Source organism: Ovis canadensis, chromosome X (genome assembly GCF_042477335.2).
Source record: "Ovis canadensis isolate MfBH-ARS-UI-01 breed Bighorn chromosome X, ARS-UI_OviCan_v2, whole genome shotgun sequence".
NCBI classification, from domain to species: Eukaryota; Metazoa; Chordata; class Mammalia; order Artiodactyla; family Bovidae; genus Ovis; species Ovis canadensis.
The window spans coordinates 16,133,859-16,146,136 of NC_091727.1; the positions used below are offsets into that span (position 1 = coordinate 16,133,859).

Sequence of the window (12,278 nt, forward strand, 5' to 3'; positions counted from 1 at the left end):
GTTCCAGTTTCTTTGCACCCTCACCAACACTTGTTCTTGTCTCTCTTTTTGATTATAGCCATCCTAGTGGGTCATGCTATGTCTTTGATGAACTCTCATACACTTGGCTCTCATACACATATATTTTAAGCCAATTGATAAGAATAATGCCTAGAGCTGTAACGACAGTGAAAAGTGAAAGTGTTAGTCGCTCAGTCATGTCCAACTGTTTATGACCTTATGGACCCATGAACCCACCAGGCTCCTCTGTCCATGAAATTCTTCAGGCAAGAATACTGGAGTAGGTAGCCATTTCCTTCTCCAGGGTTGTGATAGTGGTTTCCTAAAGAATCACACGTCTCTTGAGGCTTTGCTGGGGAAGATCTGGCTCCAGAAAGAATAGCTTTGTTGTTGTTATTGTTTTATTTATTTATTTATTTATTTTTAAATCCATTGGCAGGATTTCCCTGGTGGTCCAGTGATTAAGACTGTGCAGGGGCCATGGGTTCCATCCCCGGTCAGGGAACTTAAGATCCCATAGGCATGGCCAAAAAAAAAAAAAATTAGATTGATATAATCTCCCCCAGCTCTCCCGCCCACCACTCAGCTTAAACAATTGCTTTAACAGTTTAAATCCCCCCTAGAAGATTTAAAATTATAGGACTTCCCAGGTGGTTTCTAGAACTTTCCAGGTAATTCTGATTCCTCTCTTGATTTAAATCAATCATTAATTGGGCACAAGATGATTAAGTTGTATTCCTAGTTTTCAAAACACCACTTGGAAACATCCTTGACTGTGAAAAAGGGTATTTTAGGTTCACTGTCCTTATTTAATTCTCTTGTTCCTATGGCTTATATTTGAGAAGCAGTTTTGTTTTGTTTTTTAAAATTTATCTATCTTCAGAGAGAACTTGTGCACCTGGAACATGGTTCACAGACGAGATATCACTATGGACATAAATCAATTAACTGTAATCGTGATTTATGTGCCTGCATTCTCCTGTGGGCTGTGATACCTCCAAAGATGTGATAAACACATTTGTGTCCTTGCAAAACTGAGACTCAGATCCTAGATGCCCCAGTGGCCACATCAACTTGGTTAAAGCAGAAAGGGCAGGAAACAAAAATGAAGAATGAGGCCACAATCAATATTTACCATAAAAATATTCTGTTTGTAGTGCTGGGAAAGCAGTCTTTGTTTATTGAGGATGTTGTTGTTTAGTCACTAACTTGTGTCTGACTCTTTTGTGACCCCATGGACTGTAGCCCGCCAGGCTCCTCTGTCCATGGAATTCTCCAGGAAAGAATACTTGAGTGGATTGCCATTTCCTTCTCCAGTGGATCTTCCTGACCTAGGGATTGAATCGGTGTCTTCTGCTTGGCAGGCAGATTGTTTGCCACTGAACCACCTGAAGAAGCTGTTATGGAGTATAGGACTATATATATTCTACTGATAGCACTTAGATAGTTACAGTTACTTGCCCATGATTTTTCTATGAGATGTGGGTAGTATTTTGAGATGGAAATGACAACCCACTCCAGTATTCTTGCCTTGAGAATCCCATGGACAGAGGAACGTGGTGGGCTATGATCCATGAAGTTGCAAAGAGTTGGACATGACTGAAGCAACTTAGGATGGAAGGATGTGAGTAGTATTAGTCTCTGATGTAAAATTCTGACTCAGGTTGGGTTCTCTGGGAACAGAGACTGAGATGAGGATTCTTATATAAGTGCTTCACAGAGGCAGAAGGAGAGTGAAGGTATCAAAATGGGGCTAGAGAAGGCACTAAGCAAGAAAGCAATCTCAGTTGGAGACTTACTTGATCCCACAGGGCTCTTTGGAGTATGGTTTGTACCACAAAGCTGGTCTCCCCTGAGGCAAGGGGCTGACCTTTTCTACTTCCTGTCAGTCAGCCATTGGTGGTTGGCTGCTCGATAAGGGGTGTGGATGTGTAACTGACCTGAAGCAGCTCCAGGTTGATTGAGGACAAGTCTCCAAAGAAGGGAGCAGCTGTGAGCCATCACAGGACAACACTCACTGGTGCGTTGCCTGGTGAGAGGAATCTTAGCAGTAAAGCAACAGTTTCTACAATAGGTCTGACATTTTTACATGATTGAGTCTGCCTAGATGTTATCCAAACCCTTTCACCTTCCAAGTACACAGCTTGACTACATTTCCCAGACTCCCTTGCACCTTAGTGTAGCCATGTGACTTAGCTCTAACCAGTAGACAGCAGGGAGAAGGGATTTGTGCCACCTCTGGCCCTGGCCTTTTAAGCCCTCTTGGCAAGCAGCCTTCCATGTTCTCTCTCTTGCTCCAGCTCTGCTGAGTCCCTTTTCCCTTTCTTTTTATTTCTCCCAGATGCAGAGCATCTAGTGACCGACTTTGAGGTCCCAGGGGATGGAGGAGTTACTGATAGTGTCCCTGATGAACATGAAGAGAATCACCTTGCCTTCACTGACTCTTGCTGGACTGTGACATGAGCAAGAAACAAAACATGATTATGTTAACCCACTGAGATTTTCCAGGTTGTTTCAGTAGTTAGCCTACCCTGACTCCTTTAGTGAATCCTCCATTTTTAAGAAACACAAATAGCTTCTCAAAATTTGATTTCCAGAATTCTATCAATTTATTATCAATAATAACCCTTGCTCAAATCTGTGATGACTAAAGTTCTGAAAAACTAAAGTAAGATTTTTTTTTCTTATTCCTTTAAACATAGAAAAAAGCTACAACAGTCTATTTGGGTTTTATGGGTAATTTTAAAAAGCACAATGAAAATATATGGCTAGGATAATTATCTAAAATCTTGTTCAGGGAAACAAAGCCGGAAGCTGCTTTCCCAAGGTTAGACAGCTTGCTATTGTTAACGAGGAGTGCTAACTGTTGGGTCCAGTTTGTGTGACAAAGCTGTTGGACTTTACAGTGCACAGGGTTTTGTTTTTCTTTTTTTTTTTTTAGCATTTCTGCTCAGCGACTTGGCCATTCCCAGGGCTCCCAAAAGCTTAATCCATCGAGAGAGGTGAACTGTCTGATACCTTACATGAGAGGCTAGCATGGCTGCTGAGAACAATTTGTTGGTTGCTTGAGAAGAGCCACCTTCTCAGTGTGTCAAGTTTTTCTTTCACAGGATGGAGCTGATATAGGAAGAAAGAGGGCACAGTACTCACACACACACACACATACACACACACACACACACACAGACGAGTGCATACAGGATATTTCACTGATATTCAAAACTGGTTTTATGGGCTGTAGTAACTTGTAAGATTCCATCATCATTAGTGCTTTGTAGGGCATAGACGGGTCCAAGTACTTCAACCCTGTCTTTCTCTGGGAGTGCAGAAAGAATTAGGTGAGGTCCACATGGCCCACATCAGCTTCATTGTTGCTGGAGTTGGATTGGAGATTCAGATTGTGTTTGTGGCCACAATCAGGCTTCTTCTTACTCTCCCTACCTGCTTCCTTCCCTACCTCAGAGTGTCTATAAAACAGACCCTCACATAGCAAGCTGCAAGGAAATTGCTATCTTTTCCCATCAAGTCTTTCTTTTTTAAAAGGAAGTATAGTTGACTTACAATGTTGTGTTAATTTCTGCTGTACAACAAAATGACTCAGTTACACATATATATATACACATTATTTTTCATATTCTTTTCCATTATGGCTTATCATGGGATATTGAATATAGTTTCCTGTGCTGTACAGTGGGACTTAGTTGTTTATCTCCCATCAAATCTTTCAAGTGAGAACAACAGGTGGCTCCAAACTAGGTGTGCTTGACATATGGAATCAGGGTAGAGTGGCATCTGCTCTGAGGGCAGCACTATTAAGAGGTGGTGGTGGTGGAGAGAGGTTGAGAGAGAGCTTGAGAGAGCCAGAGTCAGAGCAGTAGCAAGAAAGAGAGAGAGATACACACAGATAGAGACAGAAATGGGCACACTGTTGGAACTGGGAATGATCCATTTCTTCTCCCTTCTATTACTTCTTCCTTGATAAAAAAGTAAATGAGAGGAGGTGGAAGGAGCACCAATGTTACTTCATCAATATTCCCTCCTGGGGAGTAAGTAGAGAGGAAATTTTCTCATGATAAAATGTGGCCAGGGGAATAGGATTCTCTCTCACACTGTTAAAGATATACCTTTCTTTACTTCTAGAAAAAAAGAAGTTAAACAAATTAGCCAAACAAGTGATTACTTAGTGTTTACATTGGTCAATCCTTCAATAAGTATTTTTTAACGTTCATCCATCTTTGAGATATAATCTAAAGTATCTCAATATAACTCAAGAAAATTCTGAAGCTCAGAGAAGCCAAATAGAATACTCCCTACTACCTCTTCCCAGGTGACCCGTAAATTGGCTGTGCTTGTGTGCTAAGTCACTTTAGTCATGTCCAACTCTTTGCAACCCCATGGACTGTAGCCCACCAGGTTCCTCTGTCCACGGGATTCTCCAGACAAGAATACCTTCCTCCAGGGGATCTTCCCAACCAGGGACTGAACCCACTTCTCTTATGTCTCCTGCATTGGCAGGTGGGTTCTTTACCACTTGCGCCACCTGTGAAAGTGAAAGTTCACTCAGTTGTGTCTGACTCTTTGTGACCCCATGGTCTATAGAGTTCATGGAATCCTTCAGGCCAGAATACTGGAGTGGGTAGGCTTTCCCTTCTCCAGGGGATCTTCCCAACCCAGGGATTGAACCCAGGTCTCCCACATTGCAGGCAGATTCTTTACCAGCTGAGCCACAAGGGAAGCATGCCATCTGTAGGTATAAGTAAATATTGGGCTTCCATCGTGGCTCAGCAGTACAGAATCTGCCTTCAATGCAGGAGATGCAGGTTTGATCCCTGGGTCGAGAAGACCTCCTGAAGAAGGAAATGGCAACCCACTCCAGTATTCTATTTTTTTTTTTTTTGCATGTCCCGACACTCCAGTATTCTTGCCTGGGAAATCTCATGGACAGAGGACCTGGTGGGCTACAGTCCATGAGGTCGCAAAGAGTCGGACACAACTGAGCAACTACAGCAACAACAACAGGGACTAAACAACAACAATAAGTAAATATTAGGTCTTCATAGACTTAACAGAAGCCAGCAAATATTTTTCTGTAAAGGGCCAGAGAGTAAATATTTTAGGTGACATCACAACTCTGCCATTGTAGTGCAAAAACAATCATAAACACATAAATGAATGGGCGGCTGTGTTCCAATCAAACTTTCCTTACAGACACTAAAATGTGAATTCCATATAATTTTCATGTCCTGAAATGTTAGTCAGTGCCCAGAAAGCACTGATTTTTTTCAAGCATCAAAACAAAAGTAAAATCCATTTTTAGCTTATGAGCCATACCAAACCAGGTAACTGGTTCTACCTTTCCAACCCCTGCTTTAGAAAACCCTTCCTTAGAAAACCCTTTCCCTTGTGGCTCAGCTGGGAAAGAATCCACCTGCAATGCAGGAGACCTGGGTGCGATCCCTGGGTTGGGAAGATCCCCTGGAGAAGGGGAAGGCTCCCCACTCCAGTATTCTGGCCTAGAGAATTCCATGGACTGTATAGTCCATGGGATAGCAAAGAGGACACGACTGAGTAACTTTAGCTTTTCACACTTTCCCTGTAGGTAACCAGAGCCTTGTTCTGAGTTTAAGCTGTCATCTTCATGAAAGGCATTGATGCTGGATTGAAAGGAAAAAAAAATTACATAACTTAAAGACTATCTCTTGGCTATTCATGAATAGATTATCATTCTGACTTGTCTGGCCATTGATGGAGCCAAAACCAGTGTGTAAGCTTAGAACTGCCAAAAGGATAAAGAAATTCTCTTCTAAAATATTCTTGTTTAGCATTAGCCCTAAAGGGATGTAAATGTTTCTAGTTTCTACATTTTCTGTGTTCATTTGAAGTTTGGTAACTATTTCTTCTATTCAAAAAAACTTGTAGAAATAATGAACAGTACTTGGCATTCCTTAGATATTAAAACATTTAAAAAATGCCATTTTTTTCTTCCTTTGTGCTGGGTTAAAATGTTGCTGCTGTTAGGTCACTTCTGGCTGTGCCTCTCATCCTTCATGGAGTCTGGTTGCAGCGCATCAGAGGCTGCCCATCCCTCCTGCCCCAGCCTGTGTCCCTCACTCCTCACTTACTTGGCACCAGTCACTAGGGTTCCTCCCGCCCAGTCCTGACCTTTCACCTACCCAGCCCCACCCATTAATCAACAACCATCCCAAGCACCCTTCTCAAGACTTCCTGGCTGAGCTCTGGCTCATAGATGTTTCTCTCTTCTCTAAACTCCCACAGCACTTAGCACAGGGGTACCCAGTTTAGCAAAAGATATTAAGAAGAGGTGGCAAGAATACACAGAGCTATACAAAAAAGATCTTCATGACCCAGATAACCACGATGGTGTGATCACTCGCCTAGAACGAGACCTCCTAGAATGCGAAGTCAAGTGGGCCTTAGGAAGCATCATTACGAACAAAGCTAGTGGAGGTGATGGAATTCCAATGGAGCTATTTCAAATCCTAAAAGATGATGCTGTGAAAGTGCTGCACTCAATATGCCAGCAAATCTGGAAAACTCAGCAATGGCCACAGGACTGGACAAGTTCATTTTTCATTCCAATCCCTAAGAAAGGCAAAGCCAAAGAATGCTCAAACTACTGCACAATTGCACACATCTCACACACTAGCAGAGAAATGCTCAAAATTCTCCAAGCCAGGCTTCAACAGTATGTGAACCGTGAACTTCCAGATATTCAAGCTGGATTTAGAAAAGGCAGAGGAACCAGAGATCAAATTGCCAACATCCGCTGGATCATCAAAAAAGCAAGAGAGTTCCAGAAAAACATCTACTTCTGCTTTATTGACTATGCCAAAGCCTTTGACTGTGTGGATCACAACAAACTGTCGAAAATTCTGAAAGAGATGGGAATACCAGACTACCTGACCTGCCTTCTGAGAAATCTGTATGCAGGTCAAGAAGCAACAGTTAGAACTGGACATGGAACAATAGACTGGTTCCAAATCGAGAAAGGAGTATGTCAAAGCTGTATATTGTCATCCTGCTTATTTAACTTATATGCAGAATATGTCATGGGAAATGCTGGACTGGATGAACCACAAGCAGGTATCAAGATTGCCAGGAGAAATATCAATAACCTTAAATATGCAGATGACACCACTCTTATGGCAGAAAGTAAAGAAAGTGAAGAACTAAAGAGTTTCTTGATGAAAGTAAAAGAGGAGAGTGAAAAAGTTGGCTGAAAACTCAACATTCAGAAAACTAAGTTCATGGCATCTGGTCCCATCACTTCATGGCAAATAGATGCAGAAACAATGGAAACAGTGACAGACTTTATTTTTCTTGGCTCCAAAATCACTACAGATGATGAGTGCACCCATGAAATTAAAAGACTCTTGTTCCATGGAAGAAAAGTTATGACCAGCATAGACAGCCTATTAAAAAGCAGAGACATTACTTTGCCAACAAAGGTCGGTCTAATCAAAGCTATGGTTTTTCCAGTAGTCGTGTATGGATGTGAGAGTTGGACTCTAAAGGAAGCTGAGTGCCAAAGAATTGATGCTTTTGAACTGTGGGTTTGGAGAAGACTCTTGAGAGTCCCTTGGACAGCAAGGAGATCCAGCAGTCCATCCTAAAGGAGATCAGTCCTGGGTGTTCATTGGAAGGACTGATGCTGAAGCTGAAACTCCAATACTTTGGCCACCTGCTGTGAAGACTGACTCATTGGAAAAGACCCTGATTCTGGGAAAGATTGAGGGTGGGAGGAGAAGGGGACAACAGGGAGTTGATGATAGACAGGCAAGCCTGGTGTGCTGCAGTCCATGGGGTTGCAGAGTTTGACACGACTGAGCAACTGAACTGAAATGGACAGAGTTTATAACTTAATTATATATTGTCTTTTATTGTTTGTTTTTATTTGTTGTGTTAGTTTTATCTTTTTCAGTGAGGCGGCAGAATCCCTGAAAGCAACAGGTCTTGTATATCTTTTTTAAATCTCTCAAAGTACTCCAGTAAGAATACAGTCAATACTTCTTATTCTACCCATAAGTGTTGATTGATTGATTGATAGGCACAGATATGAGTTCTCTTCCCCATCACTGCAGTGCTTAATAGTTAGTCAGTCAGTTCAATTGCTCAGTTGTGTCCAACTCTTTGCAACCCCGTGGACTGCATCCCGCCAGGCTTCCCTGTGCTTCATCATCTCCCAGAGCTTGCTCAAACTCATGTCCATTGAGTTGATGATGCCATCCAACTATCTCATCTTCTGGCGTCCCCTTCTCTTCCTGCCTTCAATCTTTCCCAGCATCAGGGTCTTTTCCAGTGAGTCAGTTTTTCACATCAGGTGGCCACAGTTTTGGAGCTTCAGCTTCAGCATCGAGCCTTCCAATGAATATTCAGAACTGGTTTCCTTCAGGATTTACTGGTTTGATCTCCTTGCAGCCCAAGGGACTCTCAAGAGTCTTCTCCAACACCACAATTAAAAGCATCAACTCTTCCATGCGCCAAAGAGATCTTTTTTTTTTTTCCAAAGAGATCTTTGAAATGGAAGCTTCAAAGCTTCCATTAAGCTTTCTTAATGGTCCAAATCTCACATCCATACATGACTACTAGAAAAACCATAGCAGTGCTTAATAAATACCTGTCAAATTTCTTAAACTGAGTTGAGTAAGGAAGGTCAGCTGGGAATCTAGTATGCAGTTGGGCAAATCATACCGTCTCTGCATCCATTTTCTCATCTGCAAAATGGGGATAAAAATGGGAAAGCAGTCTACCTCAGAGAGGTACTTCCAGGCTTAAATAGATAATGTAGCTTGAAGTATAGTAATGTTCAGTTCAGTTCAGTCGCTCAGTCATGTCCGACTCTTTGCGACCCCATGAATCGAAGTATGCCAGGCCTCCCTGTCCATCACCAACTCCCGGAGTTCACTCAGACTCACGTCCATCGAGTCCATGATGCCATCCAGCCATCTCATCCTTGGTAGTCCCCTTCTGCTCCTGCCCCCAATCCCTCCCAGCATCAGAGTCTTTTGCAATGAGTCCACTCTTCACGTGAGGTGGCCAAAGTACTGGAGCTTCAGCTTTAGCATCATTCCTTCCAAAGAAATTCCAGGGCTGATCTCCTTCAGAATGGACTGGTTGGATCTCCTAGCAGTCCAAGGGACTCTCAAGAGTCTTCTCCAACACCACAGTTCAAAAGCATCAATTCTTCGGCACTCAGCCTTCTTCACAGTCCAACTCTCACATCCATACATGACCACAGGAAAAACCATAGCCTTGACTAGATGGACCTTAGTCGGCAAAGTAATGTCTCTGCTTTTGAATATGCTATCTAGGTTGCTCATAACTTTTCTTCCAAGGAGTAAGTGTCTTTTAATTTCATGGCTGCAGTCACCATCTGCAGTGATTTTGGAGCCCCAAAAATAAAGTCTGACACTGTTTCTACTGTTTCCCCATCTATTTCCCATGAAGTGATGGGCCCAGATGCCATGATCTTTGTTTTCTGAATATTGAGCTTTAAGCCAACTTTTTCACTCTCCTCTTTCACTTTCATCAAGAGGCTTTTTAGTTCGTCTTCACTTTCTGCCATAAGGGTGGTGTCATCTGCATGTCTGAGGTAATTGATATTTCTCCCGGCAATCTTGATTCCAGCTTGTGTTAGGGATTATTATATCTCACATTTCTTTTTACAGGAGTCACAGGGAAAATTGGGGTTTGATATTTATAATGGAGAATACGTCCCTTTCTCACCTTTGTTAGAATGGTGGGCCATTCTCAGGGAAGCCTGACCATAAAGGGAAAAATGAGAAGAGAATAAACATGATCTCTTGGCTTCCAGTTTTCTTGAGAAGGTTTTATAGTTGTGGAAAATACAATGGTGGTGAGATTTTTGAAGTGAAAATTCCTGAATTAAGTCAGTCTTTGTTCCTCCTAAGTTACCTATCGTTTTGGTACTCTTCTCCAAACCTACTTATGTCTTAACTCACTCCTGGCAAGTCTGAAGCAAACAATGGTATAAGGAAATCTGAGTAATTTTGGGGATCCTCATTTTCTATTTCATTTTTCCAGATTCCAAAAAGGAAATATTACTCTGGGCATCATTTATGAATTAACATAATTTTTTTCTTCTTATGTTTCTCTTTTTATCTTTGCCCATTCCTGTGACTTTATGTTTTTTTCTTTTCCTCTCTTCCTTTGCTTGGTCCTTATTTTAGTTGAACAAAATACCAAAGCATATTTGTTATCATTAGTGCTATTGCCTGACTTTTTTTTTTTTTTTAATTTGGCTATGCTGGGTCTTAGTTGTGGCATGTGAGATCCAGTTCCCAGACCAGGGATGGAACCCAGGCCTTTCACCCACTGCATTGGGAGCTTGGAATCTTAACCACTGGACTACCGGGGAAGTCTCCGTTTTGTTTTTAATATTTCTTTTAAAGCACTGTTTCGGGTGGAAGGTATATCTCTAAACCATGGACTGATTTTTTTCCCCTTGGGTTAGTGTTTCCCAGCCAGGCTTAATGCATATACATGGGCAAATTCTTCTCAGGGCCTTTTTCACTCCTATTACTCAAGCATTGAACACTAACCGATTTTATTCCTTTTTAAGGCTCAACCCCAGGTTTTGAGTCTTGCCTGAGAAAGTGGCTTAACCCTGTGGCCACCTTGAACACCTTGAACTTTACAGGAGTCACTGGGACCCTGTTCCTGCCCTCCAGATTTTCAGGACTGTCATGGAAAAAGCGAAGCGTAATTACCCATGCCTCGTCCATATCCCGTGCCTAGTCCATTTCTGGGAAGGGCACAGCGTGACGTAAGCACTACACTTGCTCCAGCGTTCTAGGGAGAAATCGCCACAGCCTTTCCCACCCCCTGAAAAGCGCCATTCTCCAGGTGGGAAGAACCAAAGATGCCTCTCTCGCGCAGAGTGGACGCGGAATGACTGTGGCTCTGGCCCTTTGGATTCTGCAGCGCGGGCGGCGCAGGTGACCATTCGCCGAGCAGGCTGCGCTCCGAGTTAGTTACCTGGCCCAGCGCGGTGGGGCGGGGCGGGGCGGGGGCGGGGCCATGGTGCGATCCAAGGCCGTGATAGGTTCGTGCCGCGCCTGTCTCCATGTGCCGTGCGGCGGAGGCACAACATTCAAGTCCGGGGGCGGGGCTGGCGCGCGCCGGGAGGAAGCGGTCGCGCGGCAGCTGCGGGGCGTGGGGGCGGTGGCGGCGGCGGCCGAGGCCGAGGCCGGAGCAGCGGAGGCTGTGGTGAAGGCGGCGGCGCCTTAGCCGGGGACGGTGCTCCGCCTGCCCCCCTTTCAGGCTCCATGGAGGCGGCGGCGGGCGGGCTCTGCGGCTCTGGACCGCCGCTGCTGCTGAGCGAGGGCGAGCAGCAGTGCTACTCTGAGCTCTTCGCGCGCTGCGCCGGCGCCTCAGGCGGGGGCCCGGGTCCCGGCCCCCCTGAGGCCGCCAGGGCTGCCCCTGGCGCGACCACTGCAGCCGCTGGCCCGGTCGCCGACCTGTTCCGAGCGTCGCAGCTGCCAGCCGAGACGCTGCACCAGGTAGGTCCCCGCACCCTTGCCCTTGTGAGTCTGTGGGGACCGTTTCTGCAGGGACAAGGGGGCGGGGTGGGGCGACAGGGCCGCCGACAGGCACCCGGAGGCCTCGGCCAGGTCGCGGAGAGTGGCTTCGCAGCCTAGAATGGCGGCGACGCCCTTGTTCCCCAGGGGACACCAGCCTCCTCCACAGCTCAGCGGTGCTGGGTGCGCTCCCATCTTCCTCCGCTGAGACAGACGGACACTCCCTCCTCTCCCCGGCCGTTTCTGGGGTCTCTGCAGCCTCCCAGACCCAAAGTTTGCCTTCTTCTGTAACTAGTGTTTGTTTTGGCTGCTGTCTGGAGTAACCTCTGCTTGCCGCTCCTGCACTTCCCTCTCCTGGGTGAGTGGGCGCTTGGATGCCTTGCAGGATTTGAACTTGAAGGGTGTGTGTGTGTGTGGCCGGCGGCCGACGACTGAATGTTGTCCGCTTTATATACTACTTGTAATGTACACGAATTTACTGTACATCTGCGTACTAACGTATTTCTGCATATTAGCATTAAACTGAACAGCTTAATGACAAATTGCAGAACCGGGACACAGGGCTGCAAGAGGACATCTGTCAAGGCAGAGCTAAGCTTCCTATTTAGGACTGGACGTGGTTCCCAGACATTCACCGTGAGGGACAGTTGTAGTTTCCCATCTTACCATTATTTGGACTTGAAATAGAATTGCCAAGTAATGTGTGTCATAGCTGCC

At 44.7% G+C, this 12,278-nt stretch overlaps 1 protein-coding gene across 2 annotated transcripts in view; it reads left to right on the plus strand.

Moving 5' to 3' along the window:
• The first annotated feature begins 11,050 nt into the window (after window positions 1-11,050).
• The window catches only part of REPS2 (RALBP1 associated Eps domain containing 2), a 251,389-nt gene continuing 250,161 nt past the window's right edge, over window positions 11,051-12,278 (plus strand). Inside the window, exon 1 of one of the 2 annotated variants that reach the window (XM_070291379.1) lies at window positions 11,051-11,543. In XM_070291379.1, coding sequence (XP_070147480.1) covers window positions 11,310-11,543 — 234 coding nt within the window. In that variant the 5' untranslated portion in view covers window positions 11,051-11,309. The remainder of the gene's footprint in view (window positions 11,544-12,278) is intronic. The other variant, XM_070291380.1, reaches the window with a different exon arrangement.